This window comes from Sorghum bicolor, chromosome 2, assembly GCF_000003195.3.
Source record: "Sorghum bicolor cultivar BTx623 chromosome 2, Sorghum_bicolor_NCBIv3, whole genome shotgun sequence".
Lineage (NCBI taxonomy): Eukaryota > Viridiplantae > Streptophyta > Magnoliopsida > Poales > Poaceae > Sorghum > Sorghum bicolor.
In genome coordinates, this window is record NC_012871.2 from 72,460,827 (window position 1) to 72,487,523 (window position 26,697).

The window sequence follows — 26,697 nt, forward strand, 5'->3', positions numbered from 1 at the left end:
CATCTTGTGAGTGGATGTGCGGCACCCGCTGAGGGTTTGGCTTTGGATTGCCAATTAGCTCGTGATCCATCAAGTGGGTGTATCGCCACAACGAGGACTAGCTTGCCGGGAAGCAAGTGAACCTCGGTAAAAAATCTTGTGTCATTTCTTGCCGAGGATTCTCTTATTGCTGTGATTGATTGATTGGCTATATTTCTACTCTACAACGTCGGTATAACAATCACTCACCTCTCCTTTACTTTTGTGCATACCTTGCTAGTTGTGTAGCTTGTTTAGCTTAGTTCTCTTGTTGTTGTGCTTTAGTGTTTAGCCTTGTACTAGTTTGTATAGGTGGCTTGCATAGCTTAGTTGAGCTAGTGCTAGAATTGCTTCGCCATTTGTTTTACTAACTCACTTGTTTAGTGAAGTTTGTAGAAATTTTAAATAGGCTATTCACCCTCCCCTCTAGCCATTTGGACCTTTCACCAGTGCATAGCAAATCGACATGCCGTTAGCTTAACTTTATATTGCTCTCCTAGCACTGGCGGACCCAACACTAGGGCCACTAGGGCTATGGCCCTAGTCTCAACCCTTAATTGCAGTAGATAAATCATATTTTTTTCTATAGCTAAGCACAATTAGCACTCATGTTTAATACAATGGTCCTAGTCTTTGGCCAATACTGAGTCCGCCCCTGCTCCTAGTGTGGCTTCATAGACATGAAAAAGACGGCCTCCATTCTAGTCTAATAAGCCCTAAGCCACTAACAACACCTTCCCACCAAATTTCAACCAACATCGTCCTCGATCCTAGTGCTTAGCTCCACATCGTCCCCAATTCTAGCTCTTAACTTGATCGGTGATACGTAGCGCAACATAGAATTGTCGTCTATCAAAGGTTGGAGAAACGTGCTGGAGGGGCAAGTTGACAATGCAGACGCTTTGCGCATAAGAGACCCAAGGTCCAGAATGGCTATGACATTTATATATATACGAGTACCATGTATATGATTAATACTCAAATGATATGTTTCTTTTTTTAGGGAAACGATGATGCAACATTAGCATGTGAATTGTATGCAAAATTTGTTTTGATTTAAGAGTCAAAGGTCGTATCTCATATGTTAGATTAAGGAATCATGGCTTACCTTCCAAGTAATATGTTTTACGAGAGCATGTTTTTTTATGTGGTGGTGCAGCGTCAAAGCACGACATGTCGACATTAGTCAGAGCTGCAGATCTTTTCTGAGGTGCGCCGAGCCCGAAAGCGCAAGCAACTAAATTTCCATATATAAATTGCCCCCGAACCTGAATAATAATATCGTGGTTCGTTCACAACAAATGGGGACATAACATCACGCTCCTCCTGACGCCTGCTGATTCTTTGGCCGACGTTGACGTCCGCGCGAACATGTTTTCCTCCCATCCCCAATTAAAATCCAGGTTACGCTGCTCGATCAGACGATCACTTTCCATTCCATGTGACAACACGTTTGTTATTTCCACGGGCTCTAATTTGACTAACAATTGTTGGGATTGAATTTAGTTACTGCTTGCTTATTCAACTTCATTTACACGCGCGCACGTACGGCCGGCGTGTCACCCTCATCTGTACCCACCAGCCTACGAAGTTCGTTTTGAAGTTTTGCTCGGAAAGTGCTGGCCAGAAGCCTGTTCCTTCGGTTGAATTCATTTGCAGTCGCACGTGTGACACTGTGACAGGCATGTGCCTCTTGCAGTCCCTGCTCTTGTATGAATTCTTGGCACGTCTGTAGGCTGTAGCAAAGCATTTAATCAGTGTTTTAGTTTCCAACTTCTAACTACCATCGCGTGTTTTTCATATGTGTGATTTTATTTTGCGATCCGTCGTCCCTACCATCTCACCAAGTTTTTCTTTTTTTTTTGGTTCTTGTTGTCGAAAACTTTAGTTCCTTGTTTGCATATCTAAACGATTTTAATTTAAAAACACTCTGGTTACAAAAATTACAGGTTCCATCGAAACCTACTATCTACCCCGATTGGATGGTGTATTTTTTGAAATCAAAATTCTAAAATCATTAACTTATTCAAACAGGGCCTAGCTTGTTGGAGTTGAACTAAAGTTTAGTACACCCGTTAGTCGTCTGTTTGGATGAACTTTAGCTAAAATTTAGATAAAATAGCGTAGATTTTTTTTTGGTTATAGAAGGAAGCTTTATTACGCCTCAGCAAGATCTATTGTGTTGATGTTTCTTGTTTTGAGCCACCCGATACATATCGTCCGAAAAAAATGTTGTTCTGCTGGAAGGAAACTTGTCAGGCGCAAAACGAGAAACCAATGACGTGAACATTCGCGTGCTGCTGCTGGTGTATTTGGGCCTTGTTTAGATTGAAATTTTTTTAGATTTTATTACTGTAGTATTTTTCGTTTGTTTGTGGTAAATATTGTCCAATCATAGACTAACTAAGGTTAAAAGATTCGTCTCGCGATTTACAGTCAAACCGTGTGATTAGTTTTTATTTTCGTCTATATTTAATACTTTATGCATGTGCCGCAAGATTCGATGTGATAGGGAATTTTGAAAACTTTTTGAATTTCGAGATAAACTAAACAAGACCTTGTCTAGCAACTTCGTTCTTATTAATTGGGGTCGGTTCCTATTGAGTTCAACTTAAAACCCGTGCTTTGACTTGCCAGCCTTGCACTGCACTGCACCTGGACGCTTTCGTCTCTCCAGCCCCCCAGGGGTTGGTGAGCCGTGAGCGGCTGAGCGCACGGACTAAACTACAAGACAGTCTACATGACCAGCTGAGTGGCTGTGGATCGGAACCGGACGAAATTCGGTGACGATTATTTACTACTCGTTGCAGAGCTCACAGGGAGCTCGGCTACGTGTAGCATATCAGAACATGCGATCTTGCCCTCTACTCGTTTGGTGTTTGTGCCGGGCACAAGATACTTGGACGATGCAGCATCTTGGATAAACTAATCGTGTGTAACCATCGCAATCAGGCACAGGCAGCGGTCTTCGGAGCATATGATTGGCGTGATCATCCATTCGTAGCATGTCCGTTTCAGTCTTTCAGATCCAAGGAAATCGTGGCGAATTATGATTGTTGGACCGATCGGCGCCGGTCGGGTGTGTGGTTGGCTCTTGCCTGGCTGGCCTTGGCCCCGAGCTAGGCGCCGGCGCCGGCGCCGCGCGTATGCATACGGCACATGCGTAGCGAGCGAGACGGGCGAGTATTAGCTAGCGCGCGCAGCGGTTAGCCGTCGCGACGCGAGTCCGCGACCTCGACCTGGCTTGGCTCTGTCTGTTCCAGGCCTGCTCCCCAGCTCCCCCACCGTCGTCGTCGTCGCGATCAGCGGCACATGCGTCGCGCATTGCTGGCTGCCGCTGGCGCTTCTGCTAGCGCGCACGCATGGGCATCGCGGGGGGCGCGTGGCGGACCCGCGAAAGGCGCCGTGGTCGGCAGAGACGGGGAGGGGCAACTGCCCACTGGCCATGGGCGATCGAGGTGTACCGCGAGACTGGAGCGTCGTACGTGACGTGCACACGCGAATTAGACTCGCGTTGCGTTGCGTGTCAAAAACTGTGGCATTCGGCGGTGTGTTGTGTAGGCCGTTTCTGCACAACAAACCCAGTGCTGGTTGCCGGGCCTGCCGCAGAACGGCCTCCGGAAACTGGCCTGCTAGCCAAACAGGCCCAGGACTCTCATAGTGGATCGTGCTGTACGCTGCGTCTCCGACAGCGACAGGTACGCTTTCAGTTCAGCGCCGTTCCGTTCGTGCCCAAACCCCAAAAGCCCCCCGGTGCCCAAGCCTCGCAAACGACCTCGCAGCAATGGCGACCAGAGCGCTATCCGTCTCCTCGCTCGCCTCCACGGCCTTCGCCTCCTTGCCGCGACCCGGCAGGCCCTCCTCACCATCGCCTCCCCTCCTCCGCCTTGTCGCTCCTCGCCCCCGCGCCTCCTCTCTCTCCACCTCGGCCGCCGCCGCCGCCGCCGCACCGGACGACGAGGACGGCGTCGACACCGTGGAGCAGCTCCTGCACCCGCGCCCGCCCGCGGCCGGCTCCCGCGTCCGGATCGACCGCCTCATGAAGCTGCAGCGCCGCGCCGACGGCGACCCCGTGCCCGGGGCGGCAGGGCCCGGGGGACGGAGGAGGTGGTTCCCGTACCTGGACGCGTTCCGGCCCGCGGCGGCCGGGGCCGCGGAGCTGTCCAGCGGGGAGGTCATCGAGGTGCTGGAGCCGCACATCCTCGAGGCGCGGCGGGACCGGATTCGGCGAGCCGTTGGCAACCGGAGCTACGCCGTTTGCCTTGTGGTGGAAGGCCTCTCCGACTTCGGCAACGTCTCGGCCGCGTTCCGCTCCGCCGACGCGCTCGGCGTGCAGTCCGTGCACGTCATATCCTGTGATAGCAGCAAAAGGTGCAGAGGTGAAGAGTGAAACTGGAATGCTACATATAACTTCACTTGCATTGTTGTTCATGTGGTGGGGTGGGAGTCTGGGTGCCTGGGTGTTACTCTGTACAGAGTTATCGATTACCACTACCTGTCGAAGTTAGTTGAACGAACTCAAAACTGTGAGTGGACTATGAGAATCCTTGTGTCTCTAGAGCCTATTTTCTCGAACAACAATCCTATGAAAAGATTTTAGGCTTGTGACTTGTAGAGAGGCACAGCTGCACATTGCACATCGGAGTTTACTTCCGAACTATTATCCACCAACTGTACCTTCCTCCAAACTTAGTAGTTTGCATAATACATTGCCTGCTCTATTTTGAGGCGCTGGATAGGTGATAGATATTGTTTCTGAGCTTGTGCATTTGTTGTACTTTATTCAATGAGCTTAAACTACATGATTGCTGGGAAATGATTGGTAGGCTATGCTGTTCCAATTTAGAACTGTGAAAACGACCCTACATAAACAGAACGATCTGCATTGTTACAGTTGCCAGATTGGCTACTGGATCTGTACTCTAAAAAAACTTGACCTGCAGGGGGGTAAGACAGCCCCCGGGCATTGCATTAAGAAGAAGACCTTCTCACACAGGTCGAGAAAACCCCACTGGATCTGTACTCTCACTCACTGGTTCTCAATTTGGATGGATCATGAATGTGACAAACCATACAGGAATAAGGATTTGCAGATTATTGCTATTCTAGTGTTTTCACAATCACAAGGATCTTGTGCTCTGCTTAGAACTTTTAGCATATAGGAGTATACCGAGGAGTTGTTAAACTAGATATCCATTAAGGTTGAAAATTCAAAAGTTTGACATTACATCCTTTGGAAATGATAGGTTCCACTCAAGTAAACTGTTCTTCCTCATTCAAATGCTTCTTTGCTTTTGCAGGTATAGAGACAACAGGCATGTGAGCATGGGTGCTGAGAAGTGGCTTGACATTGAGATATGGAACTCACCTGCAGAATGTTTCAGTGCATTAAAAAAGCGTGGTTATCGCATTGCGACCACTTATTTGGGAACTGATTCGGTATTTTTTTCCACTTTGGTATTTTTTCCCACTCAACATCTTTATCTATAGGTTTCCTTGGAAATCTATGATCCACTATTCTACATGAATTTCAGATGTTATGTGTCATTGAATGCACGACCATCTGTTGTTTTTCATGAAAAGCTGCAGTTATTTTGTACAGACAGTGAAAATAGTATGTCCAGTGATTTACAGAGACAAGATGCATCAATTAAAGAAAATATGTTCTGTCTATAGCCAGAGTATAAAGTTATGTGTGTCACAAATGGATTTTTGAAGTAAAATTAAGGACATATGTATCAGTTGTTCACCATTCATGAGGATTTAAGTTTTCTCACATATATATAAGTAATATGGTTGAGGGAATAATTATGTTCCAAATTTTCTTAGGTTTGTGTGTATGACATGGATTGGTCTCAACCAACAGCTATTGTTGTGGGCAATGAGCTTAGGTATGGGATGTTCCTTGTATCTGGATAGGCATTTTTGTTGAATTTACATTACATTTAGAAATAAGCACTCAGTTACTAGGTTGTGCTTTCTGTTGTATTTTTGCACGCCTTTATTTCTCAAAGCACATTTTTTTATGAAAACATTTCTTAGATCTGCTTACTAGTTGCGATGCAGTATTTGAGTCTACTAACATCACTTCCCATAGCTGAACATGTAGAAACAATTCAACACCTTTTGTTTAAGTGATTCGGAAACAACAATAAAAACATCAAATGATATAACATAGCACACTAATATGAATGACCATCTTAATACAGGCCATAAGTGCTAAAGATTTAAACAACAAAATCACTCTCAAAGCTAAACAAACAATATTTTATAACCAAACTCTTAAAAGACCCAATGAATAATTCTTTATTATACAAGATTAAAATCATTTAAATAACTATATCAAGTGCATGATGTGCTGCTCCTCTTGCAAAAGGAGTAGCATATGTTCCCCGGTTTATAGGCTAGCTGCAGTGCCATGAATTAGACATTGTATATCATGTAAACATGTTCTGTATTCTGGCCTTGAAGTTTTGAATCCACAAATCAGGATTTCATATATGCTAGATTAGAAAGTTCTAAGTACCTGATTTTGGAGAGTAGTAGCATAGGCATTTATTTTCCATCATGATATGTAGATTAGCTGATGCATTAATATTTCACTGCACAATGAAAGTTGGGTATTAACTAATTCTTTGGTGGCAGGGGTATAAGTGATGATGCCCTAGAGCTATCAGATTTGCACTGTAGTGTTCCAATGAAAGGCATGGTCGATTCGTTTAATGTATCTGTTGCAGCTGGAATCCTCATGCACCATGCTGTTTGTGATAGAGTTTCCCGCCTGGTAAGTGCACTTTCTTCATTCTAGTATCATCATACCTATAGAAGGCATCATAACCTCAATCCACTATAAGCAAAGTTCTATCTATCATCATATGGTACTGCTACCTCTGGCTTCCAAGTTTCAGCCAAGAAAAAGAAAACTCGTTGTTTTATCTTTGAACTTTACAATAATAGTGCTCATAGCGTCATACCTTTGTTACCAAGGCCTGTTTATAGACCAAAGACCACTTGGTCCTGCTTTTATTGAAAGCAACAGAAGTCACCTCCACCTCACTAGGAGCAACAGGCCTCTTTAGCTTTGCTTAAATTTATGCCAGTCACTTGTGCTGTTTAATCTATTCTATGTCTGATTAGGCTGTTTAAGATAAGTTGAATCTTGCAGAGAGCAGCCTCTACGATATTGTCAGAGCCATATATTGTTGTTCCAATCCATATATTTTGTATGCTAAATGCACCTCCAAATGAGACAATTCTGGATTAATATTTGCTGTAAGCTAGCCCTTAACTGTCAGCAATGTTTTCAAATCGTCTCGTCGTATGACCCTGATCAGCCGATTAATTGTGTTTTTTAGTCGTCAATCAGGTCCGATTGGTCAGTGACTAGTCTGTTAGTCCAGCAACATAGTTGTCCTGCCTACTTGCCTTGCTACCAAGGATGTATACTAGTAAATAAATAGAATGATTTAGTTAAGTAGTTAAGGGCCTGTTTAGCACAGCTGCACAGCTCATATAAGTACTGCTACTAGACTACAGCACCAGTGCGCAGCTGCACAGTGCACAAAGACATTATCTTGAATTTGTAAAGAACGTAAGCATCAAGCATGGTCACTTATGGGCTAAAAACAGAAGGCCCAGTGCCCAAGTGCCCAATTGCCCCCAGCCCATATGTTTCTTTCTGTGGCTAGTAGTCCGTGAGCTAACTGGATGACTAATCATGATTAGTCGGACGATCAGATTTAAGTTGTCACTAGTTGCCTCAGAGTGATGACTTAATAGTTAATAATACTGGCTGTCAGCATCTTATGTTTGGTGTTTTTTCAGGGCCATCACGGTGATCTCTTACCTGAAGAAAATAGAATATTGCTTGCTGAGTTCTATCTGCGACATAGAGAAAGCACGGCTACTATAGTTCATGAATATGCCAAAAGGAAGGCAGAAAATTTTATGGCCAGACTTTGAGAACATCCTGATGCCTACTAACGCATAGTGTCAGCGAAGAAATGTGTTTGGCATTCAAGTGTTGGATTATCTGGTGCATTTTTCTAACGAAAAACGAGGTGGTGACTTTTTTTAACCATTCAGGGCAGCTTCTTCGTTTAATCAATTTTTATACTCAGTGTTCACTTTTTGTTTGCACACAAATTCTGAATTACAAATTTTCTGAATTTTGTATGAAGGCTATTTTTCTGGAGAGTACTGTTAGGCTACTTGGGTCTTCAATTGATCGAGACGATGATTCCCACCAGATTGCTGGCAAGACTAGGACCCAAACCCAACAATCGAGCAGAGTTGTCAACAGTTACTCATACGGTTTTCAGTGACATGGACTTTTGCTCCCAATTCCCAAATTAGACGTTAACTATGTATAAGTTTTTGTTAGGATGGAAGCTTAATATGTTTCCACTTGTTTTTCACAAATGTTGGCAATGTTCCAAGCTCCATGTCCAACTGACCGTTAGGACCGGAAGCTGGTACAACAGTATTATCAGTATAACTATTGTCCTCTGGAGGGCTGAGAACTTGAGATGTTCTATGTATGAAGGTGCCGTGTAAAAGAGCTCCACTTTGTCCACGCGAGGATGATGCGTTTGTAACGCAAAGCTGTGCAACTGGTTACGGTGGAATGGCGTCTTTAATCTCGCCACCAAACTCTGCTAGGGAAAGCTACGGACAAGGGCCCCTTGCTCCTTGGGTGTCGAGTGCAAATTGCCAAGCTGACGGCTCAAGTGGTCAAGTGGGCTGTACTCTATTTGTTCGCTTGCCTGACTGCTTGGCCGGGGTGATCGCAGCAGGATAGCAAGTTGCCCGGGGGCATGGCAGGAAATTTGGTGCGGGTCGTACATAGGCCTTGTTTAGTTTCAAAAAATTTTGCAAAATTGACACTGTAGTAATTTCGTTTGTATTTGACAAATATTGTCCAATCATGGACTAACTAGACTCAAAAGATTCGTCTTGTCAATTTTGACCAAACTGTGTAATTAGTTTTTATTTTTGTCTATATTTAATACTCCATGCATGCGTCTAAAGATTCGATGTGACGGGGAATCTGAAAAATTTTGCAAAATTTTTTGGGAACTAAACAAGGCCATAGTAATAGTTGCTGAAAAAGACACGGTTCTGTGTAGTTCTATGCAAAGCACTAAACGATGCTCGAACGGCTAGAGCAAAGTCGTGAAAGCTGTCTGTAAAAGACAACCTAATAAGAAAAAAAGAAAGTTGGAACAACTTTGTGCCGGTTAAGTGGTTGAAAACAAGGATCTTGGCCGGTCATCCTTGATATTTGCGTTAATGAACAGATTTCATGGTCGCTATATTTTTTTAGAGAACATACAACGTGATCTGTAAATCGAGACGAATACGTTGTTGAGTAGCTGCATATGAAGAAAATCCATCAATTAACTCATGGGGAACATGAAAGATAACAAGAGGGATACGATCATCTTTTTTTATCGCTTCACACTCATACCATAGACGCAAACACACTTGCGTGTTCGTACTCAAAAAAAGAAGATCGCGTGTATTCTATTTTTTTTTTAAAAATCTAAAAAGAAATATGCTACACCAAGATTTAAACACTAGTGGATAGCATCACACTAGATAGCCATACCATTGGGCCACAAGCCCATTCACGAGAGATACGATCATCGAAGTCCACGTCCAAGTCGGACGCCGACTGGCGCAGGGGCGTTTCCGTAACCCCGCGCCCCGCCCGGTCGCTTCCGCCGTGCCCGTCCCCGCATCGCGCCTCGGACAGCTGGACCCTGCCCGGTCACGGCCCCGCGTGGATGGTCGGTTCTGCCCTTGGCCCCCTCGCGGGCGCGGCGCACGCATCCGTCTGGTGCCTATCTGGTGCGGCTCGATCCGGCCCGACGATTCCGATCCCCCTCCCGTCCGTCCTTCCTTCCCGTCTCGGTCTCTCGCTCTCCACGCCGGCGACCGGAGAAGGGGCAGCGCGCGCAGGCGACGCCCACGGCGACGGAGACGGCGAATCGTTCCCCTCGCGCGCCGGCTTCGGCCCAGCCCCGCGGCGACGCTCCAGGTAAGCCTCGGTTCGCCGTCGCTCTGTATCTCCCGCGGGAATGGATGCGCAACGCGTGTTCAATGGCGTCACCGTCACCCTATGCTACTTGGCCGCGAGCCCCGTCTCCTCCTCTTGTCGAGTGGAGAATGCCGAGATGACTGGAGCTGGCGCTCGAGTAGCGCTTATGCGGTGCCGCGCGCGAAGAATTGCACCTGGGTATAACCTGTCGAGGAGCTCCCGATCCACGCATGCCGGGAGAACCCCGCACGCTGAGCAAGCGAGCGCCTGCACTGCCTGCTATGTCTGATTGACCGTAGTCGCTTGCTGCCCGCAGCTAGTACATGCAGGCTGCGCCTCTAGGTTTCCTAGGCGACATTGGGTTCACCTAGGAAGCATTTCGTGCTGTTGGTTCGAGCTTTACAAGTGATAGTGAAATGTTGTTTTTTCAGATTTATGAGTGACAGACTTTTCCTGCGCTTATGCCATTCCTATGAATTTTCTTTGATTGCCAGCACTGGTAATCAGTCAATGATAACTGTCTGATAATTTAACATCACCATTTCTGTAAAACAGGATTGAAGGGGGCATGAGAAGGTGGACATTGTTGCTCTAGTGATTTGATTACCGGAGATGGTGTTGGTGGCAAAGCAGCACCGCTGCACACACTCTGCGAGCTGCGTTTGCATCAAGGGCCACCTCAGTGAGGATGCTCTGTACCTCGTCTTCAAGCACATGAACTGGAACCCGAGGCTGATTGCTATCCTGTCATGTGTGTGCAAGTGGTTTGACGAGGTTGCCAAGCAGGTGCTGTGGAAGGAGTTCTGTAATGCGAGGGCTCCGAAGATGATGCTGGATTTGCATTCAGGTGGCAGCCACATTGTTGATGGGAACTGGAAAGCGCTGGGGAAGCTGCTCATCTATTGCAATGGCTGCACAAAAGGGGGACTGTTTAATAACATCCATGTTCCAGGCCATTTTGTGTTCAGGACACGCTTTTCTAGGACTGCAGGCAGGAGTTTCCTGCCTCTGCCATGCAAGTCTGACGTCCTTTATGTGTCAGATCCATGCGAGCATCTTGATCAGGGGGAAGAAGGTGACTTGGGTTTCTTCCGAGGCATCTTTAAGTCATTCGCCACTTCAAGGGTAAAGAAGATGTTGATTGAGAAGCGGGCTAGGTTTCATCCAACGGAGTTGTGCCCTTATTGTAAGGCCAAGCTATGGAACATGTTCCAAGAAAATATGATTCCAAGGAGTGCTTCCGCTAGGTTGGGTGCCTATGATGATTCTGTTGAGTATTTTGTATGCCTGAATGGACATGTTATTGGACTTGGTACCCTGCTACCACTCTCAGACTCAGAGGAGGCAGCAGATGAGTAATCATCAAGAACGTGAATCAGGTATCATATATTTTCTGTTGATTATTTGTGAAGAATAGATAGATTCTTATATGATGTATTAAATAAAATATATACACTGAAACACAGGTAGGCCTTTTCCATGGTACATTTCTTCTTGAATCTTTTTTATAAACATCAAGTTTCATGTGCAGACATGTCTGGATGTGCATAGACTTATTGTCGTTTAATATTAGTTTGTGTTTGCATACACTCAATGCTTAATTCATTTTATTTAATGCATTACTTGCTCAATATTTCATATCATATACCAACATTTTCTCTCTGTAACTCCCAAGGAACTTAGCATAAGCTTGTTGGGATATCATATCACATCATGCTTATTTTAGATTTTATTTTAGGAATTTTTGACATTTTAAAAGGAAACATTACTAGCAAAACTATTAAGGGTTTCTATGCTTATTTTGTAATGACATCAGAATTATTGAGTCGATTCTTAGAATCCCAAATTCTTAACGCAGTTCCTTGGCACCCTTCTGTTTGGTCCTACTTTAAAGTTTATATATACTACTTAATATTTGTCTGGTACATTGTCACAATCAGTGATAACTATCTTCATTTTAGAAATGACAGCACACAAGTTTTGGGAGGCAGTTAGAGTGCTTATGAACACCCAAAAACAATTTCATCATTCCAATTCTCACTGCTGGTACTTGAAAATTAGGAGAGCATTCAATCTATATTGATGATATAATGCAGGTCTTTGGAATTTTCTTTAGTCAAATATCCACATGTCAAGCATATAAATCTAGATGTATTGGTTTAGTTCAGAAGAGCCATATTGTTTGGCCAGTTTGTTGTCTTGTTTTATTTGTGAAAAAAATATTTGAAAAACCTGCATTGCCAATACCCTGTTTTATTTGTGATTTGCTAGTTTTCATTGCTTTTATCTACTTAGACCATACCAAGTTAACATCATTTGTCAACAAGTACGCCAGTTTAAGTAAGGTAGCAGACTCTCAACAAGTGCGTCAACAAGTACGCCAGTTTAAAACAGGGTATTTACTACTAATAGATAAAAACTGCAATGTAGTAACAGAACATCTATGTAGGGTAAAAGGCAGTCCAAACAGAAATTCTTGTTCTGCTAAAGTGAAACAAACATGTGTTCTGAATTGGCTCCCCTTTTGTTGACAGGTTTGGAAGATTGAAGCCCAGGACTTGTGAAATGATACTGAATCTTGGCTGACTTGTGACTAGCAGAGAGTGAGATGACATTGGTTCAGCAAACTGTGGCACAACAAGAATCTGTGATGGGCTCCGCATTGGACTGCAGCTGTGTTCTTCAGGGGGTGTCTTGCATCAGATTGGAAAAAAAAAGAAGAGCTATTTTATAGTGTCTCTCCTTTATTTATTGATATGTCATTACTTGTTTTTGTAACTGGAATCAAGACACTAGACGTCACCTCGCTTGCCTGTTTAGACATGTTCGTATCATGTGTAGTGAGATGTTCTATTTAGCGAGACTTGTGATGTTAAATTTATGCTCATGATATTCATGTGCTGTTGTCTTTACTGTGCCGTTTCTGTTGCTGATTACTGATTCTGGTGTGCGTGGTCTGATTCTGGTCATACAAGTACTTGTTTTGTCACCGTCCGTTATGCCGTCAGATTAATGTCGCCATGACATTGAGAAGTGAGCTTAGCTCTTTGGTTGGGTTGGTGCTTGTTATTCCTGAATTTATTTCAGGATTTAATGGTGCTGTTTTTTTTGGTAGACGACGTGTTATTGACAGTAAAGAGCCTGTAGTGATCTCATCAATCTTAAGATTTGCTGATCCAGTTTAGTTATTCAGAGGTGCTTACAGTGTATATGTGTTTATAGGGGCGAGTGTGTACTCGTTCGTGTATGTGAGGGTTTACATTTGTGTATAAAAAAAATGTCGCCATGACATCATTTCACTTCAGAAATGGGATAATGAAAGAATAATTGAGATAGCACAGTTCAAAACATATCCACAAAATGGGCTTGGCCCAACCTACGTACAAAATGGGTCCAGACGAACCTAACCTGCTAAATGGGCTCAGCCGCCTCTTCTTTTCTCCGCTCCCTTCCCGTCGTCCCAACCGCCCGCCCGCTCCTCATTTCCTTCCCTTCCCGAACGCCGAACTCAAACGCGTTCAACTGGCAATCGCCACGAGCGCACGACCTTGTAGCCGTGGTCGTTACCCATGGAGATCACCGAGGAGCAGCGGCGTCGCTCCGAGGCCAACCGCCTCGCCGCCCTTGAGAAGCGGAAGCGCATCGCGGAGGCCGCAGCTGCGGCCGCGGCTGCCACCGCCTTTCCCGCCTCCGGCGCCCCCACATTCCCTGCCTACGACACTGCCGCCGCCGCCGAGTGGAGGCTCGCCAAATGCCCAAGAATCGCCCCGCCCGCGCCCCAGCCGCCTCCGTTTGCGCCGCTGCCCCCGCGTCCTTCACCACCGCCGCCGCCACCGCCGACTCCGCCTCAGCCGCTGGTGGGGTTCCAGGTTGTGCTGGAGGTATGCAGCCCCGACGAGTTCTTGGTGGCGGTGGGGCCGGTGGTAGGCAGGGCATACCCCGGGGAGGCCGAGTGCCTTGGCGCCGTCCAGGACTGCCTCGCTGCGGCTTCGGTACGGTTTGCATCGGTTATTGCCTATGAGGAATATAAGTTATATTCCAGTTTCTGCTTTGGTCAGAATGTACAGTTCATGAGCTACTCCCGAAATTTGGTGTTTTCTTGGATACCACTATGCTTTTGTTTACGAGATTTTGGTGTTTTTTTGACACCAGCCTGTCAAATTCGTGGTGGATCGTGGACATCGGCGAGCTTTTCTTTATAATAAATAGTTTTGTTTTGAAGGATTGATAAATAGTTTTTCTTTGGTTCCATCTGTTTGGATGTCCTTGATAAGGATTTTGGTATAGACCTGGAACTCATTTTCTCTTTAATGTTGGGTTTTTCTTTGGCTCCATGTGTGGATGTTCTTGATAAGGTTTTTGGTATGGAACTGGCACTCATTTTTCCTTCAATGTTTGCGTTGTTAGGTTGTACAATACTCTGCAACACAGTCGCTAAGTCAAAGCGCTCATCTTCGCCCTGTATTTAAGCTTGTGGACTATGATGTGGTATTGAAATGCCTTAAGAAATTACCTGGAGCTTCTGTGCAAGAAATACCTTCTAGCACAAAGACAATTATTCAGAATATACCTAGGTATCCTGGCCCAAAGTGGGCTTCTGATGAAGAAGTAGATGAGCTTCTCAAGAAGCTGCCACAGCAAATAAAAGATGCTCTTTTACCCTTCCAACTTGAAGGAGTGATGTTTGGGCTTCGAAGGCGTGGACGCTGCCTAATTGCAGATGAGATGGGGCTTGGCAAGACTCTCCAGGTGGGCATATAGCATGGATTCTTGCATAGTGCAATCCTTGCTGTTTTGTATATGAGTGCTTTGATATTCTTGTGGTGTACATCAATATGAATAGGTTTACCAATTTGCCTATATTAAGGGAGTGAGCAAGCATATTCTCATGCAATTTAATGCAGGCGATTGCAATAGCATGCTGCTTCAAGGATGAGGGCTCTATATTAATAGTATGTCCAGCCGTATTGCGCTATTCTTGGGTAGAGGAATTGGAACGCTGGGATCCTTCATTTATGCCAAAAGATATTCATATTGGTATGGGACATCTTTCTTTTTGTTGATGTGAAAGCTGGTTTTTATCGCACTTACGGTATATTTTTTGATCACACATATGTACCGTAACCCTCTAAATTCTTTGCTTGCTCTTTCCTCTTGATTCAGGCTGAACTCTAAGGACTATATGCTTTTCAGTTATAGTATACCTTTAGCAACTTGGTCATCTAGTAAAGCATGTAACCTTTAACTTTTATTGTTTCAATCTCACCTTCCGTGTGCATAATGTGAAAAATAATGATTTTTTTGCTTTCATAAGTTGATTGAAATGCTATAGCCGACATAACATCCCCTGTGAACTATCAAAGACAAGACCATTCAGTTGTCTGATACCTAGTGTTTGCTTGGTCTATCTAGGTTGATTTTTTCTTCAGTTTGACTTGCTGACTTGTCTTTGCGATTTTCAGAAACTTTCGGATAAGCTAGCATTTGAACATATTTCAATGATTTATGTATGTTTTACCTTTTCGGATCAAAAGATGTGATATTCAATCCGAAGCTAAGCTAGCTGCTAACATAAGTTCAAATCTAGAATGCTTTTGGTTCTTTAAGTGTAAATTAAATGGGTTTATTATTGAGAAAATAACTTTCAAATCATAGATTTGTACTTTTGTTGTAAACTGTGCTAGTATTAATGAAAGACCACTGTTTTACAAAATATGGCTAATGTCTTCTCACTTCTCCCTTGTGTGATTGACTTTCTAGTTCTGAATATATTCTTCTGATCTTTGTTTCCAGTTCATATAGAGGAAGTATCAAGTGCACAATAGTATATTGGTGCACGTATGCGCCAACTCAATCTCACCCCACGGGTCCAATATGAAGGGCTGAAGTGAGGAGGTGGACCTAAGTCAGCCCAAAAGGGATGCGAGAACTCCCACCTCAAACTTGAACCTTTAAGATTGAATATTTGGATCCGAAGGATGGGATTGAGTTTTTGCATATGTTTCACCAGTATGCTCTTGTGCACCTGATATTTCCTATTTTGTATAAGGACCAAATGTTTAGATGTTGAAATTATTATATCTATTTTTTTCTCATTTTCAGTATTTGGTCGTCAAGACAGTCTTGAACATCTAAATGCTACTCCAAGGGCAGTGATTACTTCTTACCAGATGCTAAGTCGCCTTAGGGAAAGTATGGTGAATAGAACATGGGCACTGATGATTGTTGATGAATCGCACAACATACGCTGCACGACGAAACAAGAAGAAAAATATGAGGTACTGATGTTATCATGAACCATGAAAAAAAAAAACTCATGTTTCAGTACAAGCATACAGCTCTCGAATGCCCCAATCTATGAAGGAGATTCTGTTCCTTGTTATTTGACACATCCTATCATTATTTTTAAGATCATGACTTTGTTAGGCTTATTTTCCTATATTACAAAAAATTGACTTCGAGATGATTTATTCCACATTTCTTCACATTCAGCTTGATTCTCCACATGTCTATGCCCTTCTATAAAAAAAGGGAACTAGTTACCACATATGATTCATATAGTTTTCATATTACTAGTCTGAAATATCAACATTCCACTTGCTTCTTGTATTGACTTGCTTGCCTTGTGATAGACAAAAGCTGTGCTGCATCTAGCTTCAAAAACTGATCGCATCATATTGCTCTCGGGGACACCCTCTCTCTCAAGGTTATAAAGATATCCATCATACTCTTTGAGTTCCTTGTGCTATTGAAACTGTACTCTTTATATTTCATCAGTGATGCATGATAATAGTTGTTGTGATACGAGATATGTTTTGTCGAGATCATCTGATGATTTTAAAATACCAGCAACTGCAAAATGATCTTGATGTGTTTTTTGTTTTACTCTTTTGATATTATTGGTGGCACTAATTTCTGTGAGTAGAAGCCTTGTGAACATCCATGTTGATAAGGCATAATTAGTGCATAGACTTTGTTATTGTCTACTGCATTGCCTGCTAAGCATCTGTACTGATTATATTATGGAGTGAGATGTAATATCTTCGTTTTACCATGTTAAAGCTTATGCCTGTGCATGCTGAGGATGCCATGAATTGTTCAAAGGAATTTTGTACTGCTTTGTATTATGATTTTATCTCTATTATTTTGTATTTGAAGCATTAAAATATGATAGACTGGGATCCATAAAATCTGTGACATCATTTAACTATATGTTGCTGTACTTTAATGTTTCTAAAATGAAGTTGTCACTTACTATTTGTTTTCTCCTAGGTGATAATAGACCTTTTGATATCTACCACCAGATAAATATGCTATGGTAAGTAAAAGAAAATGGCATCTTACTGTCTTGGTCTTATGAAGCTCTTTACATTGTTCTGTTGCAATATTGTTGTTAATCACCCTACCCCGGTACCCCCACTGCTTTCAGGCCCCGCATGCTTGGTAGAGATAAATTTGATTATGCGAAAAAATATTGCTTGCTGCATGCTGCACGAAGTTATCAGGGGAAAATATTTAAGGTATGTGATTCCTTGGTTTGTAAAGGCATATCATTGTTACTCCTATTCCCTAAGCTATGGCTCCTATGGGCTGTCTGCAGAGCTGGGGTAAAATCTATGCTGTGCATGTAGAAACTAAATGTAGCAAACCATGAAATAATGCATGAAAATATTTTTAACTAGTCCCCCCCCTCCCCCCCTAAAGAAACAGGAGTTCTGCAAACCAGCAGAGTGGTAAAGCAACGCACAGTAGCCCAGGCCCCGGACAGTTGGCGCTGGGTTGCAGATATTAGAGGGGCTTTGACTGTAGAAGTGCTAAGAGAGTATCTGTTTATTTGGGGGCTGGTTGATGACCTGGTTTTACAGCCAACAGTTCCTGATCAGCATAAATGGAAGCTAAGTATTACTGGAACATACAGCAGCAGGTCTGCATACAATGCCTTTTTCCTTGGAAGCATCAGGTTCACGCCTTGGAAGCGTATTTGGAGAAGCTGGGCACCCTTGTGGTGTAAATTTTTTGTTTGGTTGGCCATTAACAACCAGTGTTGGACAGCTGATCGCCTGGCCAAACGTGGGCTTCCTCACCTGCCAGCATGCCCACTTTGTGACCAGGCCGAGGAAAATATTCAACACATCCTCATCTCATGTGTGTTCGCCTGACAGATTTGGACCCTGCTTTTACAAAAGCTGAACCTGCTGTCTTTTGCCCCTCAATGATCTAATATTCGCTTCTCTAGTTGGTGGTGTGGCACTATCAAAGGTGTTCCAAGGGGTAGTCTGATCATCTTAGTTGCTTGGGAATTATGGAAGCGCTGAAATGCTTGTGTTTTTGAAGGTGCTAGGCCTAGCATAAAGGCGCTGTTTCAATCTGTGGCCAATGAGAGTAATCTTTGGTGTATGGCAGGAGCATCGGCCTTACATAAGTTCCTTGCTAGGTTGTTGGTCTTGGATCCCTAGGCCCTTGGTCGTTTGAGGCAGCTGGTCGCGTTTCCCTAGTTTCTTTTCTAGTATGCTGTATTGACTAAAACCCATTGGGGGGGGGGGGGGGGGCTGGGGGCTGGGAGGGGTTTCTTACTTCGCTCCCTTTTGTATCTTTTTTATTCTTCTTCTTAATGAAATGACATGCACCTCTCTTGCATAGTTCAAGGAAAAAATGGTACGAAAGAGAAATGAATTTTGCCGCTAGTATTTTGTGGAAACATTTTCTTAGTTCATTAAGGCTGTAATTTGTTTTGTATGCAGGACTTCTCTAAGGGTACGCGGTTGACAGAGTTAAATGTTTTGCTGAGTCAAACTGTCATGGTTTGTTCTTGCTCTTTCAGCCACTTAAGCTTCAATTCATAGCTTACTATGATCTATTACCTCTGCTCCATTGTGGTAGTTCAATCCATACTGTTTGTTGGCCTGTTATGCTAACTCTGCACCTTTTTTTTATGATGATGCAATTCTTTAGTCCTCTTGAAATTTTTAATGGTTCAAAGGCATTTGGCAGAGAAGAGTTACTGTTGGCAAATATTCTTGCAAAAAAAAGGTTTACTGTTCTATAACCTGATTTATAAAGAAATGAAGTGCTCGTTTCCTAATAATATGCTTGCCATTATTAAAGGCTGTTGTATTGATTGTCACAAGCCATGCAATCACATGATATATTATGTTGAGATTTGATTGCTTATTAATGTCTGCTCCATCACAGCTAAAGTAAGCTGCTTCATCTGCTTGCTTCTGTGTTATAGATTAGGCGACTGAAGGAGCATTTGTTGAATGAACTGCCCCCAAAGCGGCGACAGATTATTAGGTTGAAGCTAAAGGCACCAGATATCAGGGCAGCCACATCTTCATGTGTCAAAAGGATGAACTCTAGCAGTTGTAATGGAACTCTTACAGTTGAATTGCCCAGCAAAGAGGAAGAAGGTATATCCATTGTGCTAACTGCAAACATGAGTTTCTCTTCTGTGTTCACGACTAGTATGATGGTTCTGGTAGTTCTGCATAAATTTGGTTATCTTTATTTTTTGTCCAGATGATGATTGCAAGAAATCTCCGAGGAATCTCACCCCACAAGAGATTGGTATTGCAAAATTATCTGGGTTTAGTGAATGGTTCTCAAATCATTTCATCATGGATGGATTTGGTGCTAACCATAACCTAGATCCCAAGTCTAGCTGTCAGAAAACAATAATATTTGCACATCACTTAAAGGTTCTAGATGGAATACAGGTAAGCTGTTTCATGTTCCTCATATATTTCTTATCTGTCATCATGCTATTAGGTGGTTTGTCCTCACTTAAGAATGTATTTTGATTGTCAATATATTAATGCTATTCTATCCCATTCACATATTAGACAGTAGCATCATGAACTATGGACTAGGGTTCCAATCAAAATTATGATGGTTATTTGCTTCCGTGGTTTGAAATGTATAAGCCTCAGTAATTCTTAATAACAATTGAGATTTATTGCGATCATGCTTAAGTATTATTCAAAATTTTTTATTGAGTTTCTTGACCACCAGAATCCAGGATGAGGCAATTTTATATGTTCATCTGTTTTCACACAGGTGTTTATCTCTGAGAATGGGATCAAATTTGTTCGCATTGATGGAAGCACACTTCAAAGGGAAAGGAAAGAAGCTGTTGATTCTTTCCGTTTGGATCCAGAGGTGCTGCCTCCAACCCCACCCACCCACCCTTTTGTTGTATTTTCCCCACTTTTCCTATTCCATATGTCTAATAACTCCAAAAATTGGTTTAATGTTCATCCATTTTATACTTTTTATTTTCAAAAAAGGTGAAGGTTGCAATAATTGGAATTACTGCTGGAGGTGTTGGTTTAGACTTCTCGTCTGCTCAGAATGTTATTTTTGTGGAGCTCCCAAAAACAGCTTCAGAATTGCTTCAGGTCCGTAGCCTTTTTATTTTCTCTTTCTGTTTGCTGTTGCAATTAGTTTTCAACCATTACAGAATGCAGCTTAAGTGGTGGAACAATATTTGGTTACTTTCATAGTTATTCTGGTAGAATTAGAATTGAAATGCCAATGCCATCCTGATTGTTAATTTGTGTACACATTAGTACTCCCTCCATTCCAAATCAAGGTCTGTTTTGGTTTTCTCCTTAGTCAAACTTATCTAATTTTGACCAAGTCGATAGAAAAATGTAATAACATTTTTTAACACCAAATTAGTTTCATTGAATCCACCATGCAATATATCTTGAGATTGCACTTATTTGGTATTGTAGATGTCAATATATATTTCTATAAACTTCGTCAAACTGTCAAAGTTAGAAAAGTTTGACTTAGGACAAAGCCATAGTGACTTCTAAAATTTTGGAATGGAGGGAGTAATTAAGAGGTTGCTGAGAATATCTTCACTCTGTTGCTATTAGGCTGAGGACAGAGCTCATAGACGTGGCCAAACAAATGCAGTCAACATATATATATTCTGTGGAAAGGTCAGTTCGTTTGTTTTCCTTCACAATTTATTCTGTAACTTGTCATTGTAATAGCAAACAGAATAATGTTGGTCTTGCAGGACACATCAGATGAGTCACACTGGTTCCAGCTAAACCAGAGTCTGTTCCGTGTCTCGTCTTTGATGAATGGAAAAAAAGATGCTGTAAGGGAGATTGAGGTAGGTCACACATTGAGACCCCTTTTTTTTTTGGAACAAAGTTCAGAATATTTGTCATTTGTAAATTGCCATGTTATACTATCATTTGGCAGATTGGAAGGGCTGTTGTGAGATCTAAGCTTGTAGTGTGTAGCCAGTGTCAGTTAACCTGGGATATGTAACAGCCTAACTGGCTACATTCAGTGCCTTAATAAATCTGATACACTAATCGGAATATTAGCCCCTTAAAAAATCTGCTGAAGACTGTATGATAAGGATCATTCCTCTTTTATCTATTCTTCGTTCTTTCTTTGTAAGGTTGATCAAGTGTGCCAACTTGAGGAAATCAAGACCAAGGAGGAAACACAATGCAAACTTCATCCTCCAGAGAATCATAATGCAGGTAAAACTAATGCTGATTGCTGAAGCCATGTTGTGATTACTATCTCATTTTACTAAAACCAATGCTGAGTTGTTTGAGGTTCATGCAGATTTGACCCATGGATCAAAATACCTTAGTGATGATTTGTCTATCAATGGTTTTCTTGGCATCGAAGATTTGGAATTTGACTCGGATTTCACCATTAGGACAATTCCTCTTGAATTTGAGGTAAAAAGGAATGCTCCATTTAATATTTGTCAATTGCTTCATACTTGCCACTTGTTATTTCTTACTTATTGATTATTTATTGAAATGATTCTTCCTGTGCTTATTTCCCTATATTAGGATGAAAGACCTGGCACATCCTTGAAAAATAATCCAACTCCAACAGTACTTGAAGACAGATCTTGTATTGATGTTTCTCTTTCGCCAGCCGCAGCCTTTTGCTCTGTGATATCTAGTTGTAAATCAGTAAAGGTGATAAACTTTCTTTGCTTTTTTTAATCATATGACGTTTATACATAACGATCTAATTGCTGAAAAATGTTAGGCTCGTAAGAGGCTTTCTGGAAATGCTGGGTCCTTAAGTCAAGCTGCACCTGTTCCAGATTTTCCAATTCAAGTGGAGTCTCTGCGTTTTGAGGTTAAAGCAATTTTTAACCTACTTGTTTGTTCTATCTTTTGTCTGTTATTGTGATTGTGCTCTTTCTTTTTTTCGAGGTTAAAGCACTCTGAGACCTAGGAATATTAATTTTTTCTATGATGTTGTTATGCTGTGGGGAGAAGAGGGAATAACTACTGCAATGTCAGCCCTTCCGTAAGCTGCACTCATTTTGGGAGATGGCAGATGTGTTTGGTGTTCTCTTAGTTGAAAAGAATATGATTGCATGTGTTATGCATGCATTATCGTTAATGGGACTAAGAGGCTTTTTTGTTCTTGTATTCAATAAAAATACGACAGTTGTAGCTAGAGAGCTAGTCGATTTATTTTTCTGTAGGATATTGACGTGGCTAGCTTAGAGAGGACAATGGGAATGGCGGGAAAAGAATAGTGGAGATATAGACTGTTGAACGGCTTGTGAACCATCCTGTTACTGGCTCAACTATGCATGTGTGATGGATGGCCATGTCAGTCAAGAAAGGTTGATTTTATGTTTTCTTAACAGTGAGTGTGTAAAGCATGCTGTTTCATAGTTGAAGATGAGATTTTCTCCACTAAGTTCATCTGAAGTATCATCATCTTTTGCAGGTTAGCCGGCACACAGGCCGAATCCACTTGTACAGTTGTGTTCCTGGACATGATTCAAGACCCAAACCACTTTGTGAAAATTTTCTGCCAGAAGAATTGAATTCACCTTTATGTTCTCCAAGTGATGTTAAAACAAGAACTCTGCTCTTGAAAAAGATTCCTGCATTTTGCAATGTGTTCAAGGCATTCATCAAAGAGTGGTTAGCACTAAGACCAATTGATCAGAATAAATTGCTTGGAAAGCCATTACAACTTCCCTTGAGCCTGGAGTTGTGTTTTCTGAAAGATAGCATCAACCATAGCACAGAAGTATGGACCTGTTGACTTCATTTGATTCTTCTCTTTACACACGCAATCTGGCTTTGCTTATTAACATTGCACGCCATGTTCAATAACAGTCCTGTTCATTTTTTCCCCAAAGAAATTCTACATATCTAAATGATACACGTCTTTGTTCAGTGATACAACATACAATTATGCGGAATTTGCTCAAGGATGTCAAAATGTTCTGAAATCCATCTTCATATTAACGCCACCAAAAATCCCCTTCTGGCAACCCAAATTAGTACTATATTTTGGATATGTTAACTACTACCATATTGTACTTTATGTAGGAATGCTGGAACTGGTACATGCTATTTTAAGTTTTTAACTATATGTATTCTGTATCATGGCACATTTTAGTATAGATCATAATTGTTTATAGCCCACTTATGTCACCTGGCGCTGCTATTATAGATCAAGCTACTTAATTCAATTAAGGGTTCAAATAGTGTTCAGTGTAAAACAAGATTCATATGGGTGTAACTTTGTTAGCCTACTACAGTTGCTTAGGCCTTAGTTAGCATTCATTGCTGTTTTTTTCACATTCGGCTATTGTAATGTTTTTACCTCTTGAAATGTTATTAGTTTTGCTACACACTGAAAACTCATTATGTCCAAAGCAATAACACACAAAATCATCGTGCTAAAACTGGATCTGTACATATACGAGAAGCAGCACTCCATGCATGTCACCTTTTGTCAGCTGTACTAAACAGTAACAGAGCCAGAAGCTTTCAGGAGCCTGGGCGATCCTTATTATGCAAAAATACTTTGCTAGCAAATTACAGTGTTTACCTATTTTTAGAGCTTTGCATGAAATACACAAGTATTTATTTTGGTGTTCCTCAGCTTTATGAATATCTCTCACTTTTTCCTTGGCTCTGGTCTGCTTTCTTTTTAGGGGATACTTAAAGGGGGAAGTAAGAGGCGTGCTGCACCATTGAATGGTGTCAGTAATCCTTTGCCAGAAAATGCTGAATGGAGACAGGTGGTGTTACGCAATGGCACCTGTAAAGAGAGACAGTATACTCAGGGCTGGACCATTGATGATGAACCTCTTTGCAAACTTTGTCAAGGACTTTGCAAGTAACGACTCCTTAACTTGTGTTTAGATGTAAATCCTGTTTTGTTGTTATAAACAAATAATATTTGCTCACAATAATGTTGTTTTACTTGGGTCAGTGGAAGGCTTGCAAAGTCACCAGAATATTTTGAAGATCTATTCTGTGGTCTAGCTTGTTTCCAGGAATACAGGTTAAGAACAAGTGGCAGGGCCCTGCGGCAGGTGAGTCTTCTTTCTGTTATCCACATAAGTGAACAATTTTTGTAGGTGGGGTTGAATAGTTAGAACTAATTTTCAGTTATATAAAATCAAAGAAAGTTGCAAATTAATTGATTCATATATATGTAATAAAGCTTCTTGGTAATTATCTGCAGGCACTGTTTCAAATAGAACGTGGTAAGTGCTCCCAATGCAAGCTCGATTGTTGCAAGCTTGTGAAACACATTAAACCCTTACCCTTGGAAAAGCGAGAAGAGTACATCAGAAAGGTTGCTCCAAACATTGCGAGTAGAAAGAAACTGTAAGTGCTGCACATTGATATCATGTTTTTCTATATTCTTTTGCATATCTAGGGGGCTAGCAGGGTCGTGTGGTTTAAACCTTTAAGTATTATCAGATATGGATAATTATCCTGTATTCCTGTTAATTTGTTGCTTTGATGCTGATTCTCTGCATCTACCACAGCCTAGATAAGCTTGTCCATGAGCCAATTGATGGAAATGCTTGGCATGCAGATCACATAATACCGGTCTATAAAGGAGGAGGTACGCTATATGTGCAAAAGTTTTGTGCAGTTTACTCTTGAATGGCATGATAATCTTTCTGATTTTCTGCCAGGGGAATGTAAGGTTGAGAACATGAGAACACTGTGTGTGGCTTGTCATTATGAGGTGACCAGAGTTCAGCACAAGGAACTAAAAGAAATAAGAAAGAAGGCTAAAGAGCACCTGAAAAACGCCTTGAATAAACAAAAGGATAAAGTTAGTGATCTCTCCTCTAGGCTTTAATTATCTTTGGATCATTTTTGCAAATAAAAGAGAGCAAATGTTCTTTCAGCAACGCACTTCTCTGTGATAGCTAATAGAATGAGTAGAATGATTTCTCCATTACTATATGCGGTACTTATACAACAATGAGTGTACATGTAAGGAAAAAAGAATCAAAATGCTGTAATGTCATCTATCCTAATCAATACAGGTTGCACATGCAATGATCTGCTATAGGGCCAATAATTGCCGAGATATGAGAACTAGTAATGGCTAGGATATTGCCTTTCTAACATTCTGGACAACCATATGCAAATTATCTGTTGTTGCCCTTTTTTGTGTATTTGTTTCTCCTACAATGGCTTTTGTTATTACTATTATTCCATTTCTTATCTTTCCTTTCATTGTAGCCAAGTGAAGCAACAGAAGAATTAGATGATGATTCTTTGCTGGTAGCCGTCCCGGGTAGTGCCTACTCCTTAGGATTTCCTGGCAATGTTATTGATGGAAAAGCTGCTGAATAGGGCATGTTTCATGTACCTTGAGGTTATTGTTCAAAAAGGGAGCTGGTATTTTTCACTTAGCCCCTTTTGTGTGCATGTTAAATGCAACCAAGTGTTTATTGTGCTTTTTGGTTGTGTGTATCTTGACAACAATCTCCATCTTTATGACAACTTTGTTGTCAATTGGAGATTATTACTGCAATTATGGAGCAGTTTTAACAGGGAAATTGAATCAAGAAATACTTCATCTTGTCAGATGTTGCTGTAACGAAAGTTTGACCAGTTTAAGTTACATCAGGTTCTGATAAGGGGGAAAAAGAGAGGGGAGGGGGGCTGGGGCGGCAAGAGTCTACAACTTCTGTACATGCAATCGGACATTTTGTTTGTCTTTTGATACTCCCTACGTTAGGGATTCCAAATTATAAGTTGTTTACATGCAATCTAAAACTTCTGATTTTTCTAAATTATAACTATCATTATATATAAGTTGTTTACATGCAATCTAAAACTTCTGATTTTTCTAAATTATAAATATATGGTAGATTATTTAATCCCTAAACTATAAAACCAGATTTTCTACAGTTTTTTTAAAACTGGTCAAATAACCTCTTCAAGCGGTTTTTGAGATGATTTAGCTATAGAGGTAGTTTTGTGTTTTTCCTTTTTTATTTATTTATGCTAAATCCTTGAAAAAACATAGTAAATCACAGAAAAATTATAAAATAGAAAATTCAATTTTGTTACTCTCTACACGAACATATAATATGGTATGCTTTAGTATAATTTTTTTTTAGCTTTAGATCTATGAATTATTCTAATTAATTGCAGAAAAGCATAAATCTAAAGTCAAAGCAAAAACTTTGTACTAGAGCATACTATATTATATGTTCATTGTGTAGATCCATTCATGTAGAGTCCAACAAAATTGGGGTTTTCATTTATGATTTTTTTGAGATTTATTATATTTTTTTCAAAAATTCAGCAAAAATATATATTTTTTTGAAAAAAGACAAAAACACGGTT

The 26,697-nt window shown here is 41.6% G+C and overlaps 3 protein-coding genes across 5 annotated transcripts; all 3 read left to right on the plus strand.

Annotated features, from left to right (window-relative positions):
* LOC8060635 (tRNA (guanosine(18)-2'-O)-methyltransferase) lies at positions 3,496 to 8,593 on the plus strand. Its single transcript, XM_002460919.2, has 6 exons — positions 3,496 to 4,389; positions 5,319 to 5,457; positions 5,848 to 5,909; positions 6,664 to 6,802; positions 7,843 to 8,078; positions 8,199 to 8,593. Exons 1-5 carry the CDS (start codon positions 3,803 to 3,805, stop codon positions 7,978 to 7,980), a joined length of 1,065 nt encoding a protein of 354 aa, XP_002460964.1. The 5' UTR covers positions 3,496 to 3,802; the 3' UTR covers positions 7,981 to 8,078; positions 8,199 to 8,593.
* On the plus strand, positions 9,828 to 14,821 carry LOC8078998 (EID1-like F-box protein 2). Of its 2 annotated transcripts, XM_021454195.1 has the most exons (4): positions 9,854 to 10,060; positions 10,616 to 11,439; positions 12,595 to 14,052; positions 14,468 to 14,821. In XM_021454195.1, the coding sequence occupies exons 3-4, from the start codon at positions 13,630 to 13,632 to the stop codon at positions 14,819 to 14,821; spliced, it is 777 nt and encodes a 258-aa protein (XP_021309870.1). In that variant the 5' UTR covers positions 9,854 to 10,060; positions 10,616 to 11,439; positions 12,595 to 13,629. The 2 variants fall into 2 exon arrangements, with proteins under 2 accessions (XP_002460965.1, XP_021309870.1); XM_002460920.2 differs by lacking the exon at positions 14,468 to 14,821 and having other exon boundaries at positions 9,828 to 10,060; positions 12,595 to 12,973.
* On the plus strand, positions 15,725 to 25,966 carry LOC8078999 (DNA annealing helicase and endonuclease ZRANB3). 2 transcript variants are annotated; one of them, XM_021454193.1, is made up of 23 exons: positions 15,725 to 16,069; positions 16,163 to 16,338; positions 16,693 to 16,766; positions 17,343 to 17,378; positions 17,490 to 17,580; positions 18,802 to 18,861; positions 19,293 to 19,470; positions 19,580 to 19,776; positions 20,117 to 20,218; positions 20,347 to 20,457; positions 20,944 to 21,009; positions 21,090 to 21,188; positions 21,486 to 21,570; positions 21,659 to 21,777; positions 21,895 to 22,026; positions 22,100 to 22,192; positions 22,799 to 23,107; positions 24,024 to 24,208; positions 24,305 to 24,407; positions 24,560 to 24,705; positions 24,870 to 24,949; positions 25,023 to 25,165; positions 25,582 to 25,966. In XM_021454193.1, the coding sequence occupies exons 1-23, from the start codon at positions 16,039 to 16,041 to the stop codon at positions 25,693 to 25,695; spliced, it is 2,730 nt and encodes a 909-aa protein (XP_021309868.1). In that variant the 5' UTR covers positions 15,725 to 16,038; the 3' UTR covers positions 25,696 to 25,966. The 2 variants fall into 2 exon arrangements, with proteins under 2 accessions (XP_021309868.1, XP_021309869.1); XM_021454194.1 differs by lacking the exons at positions 15,725 to 16,069; positions 16,163 to 16,338 and having other exon boundaries at positions 17,333 to 17,378.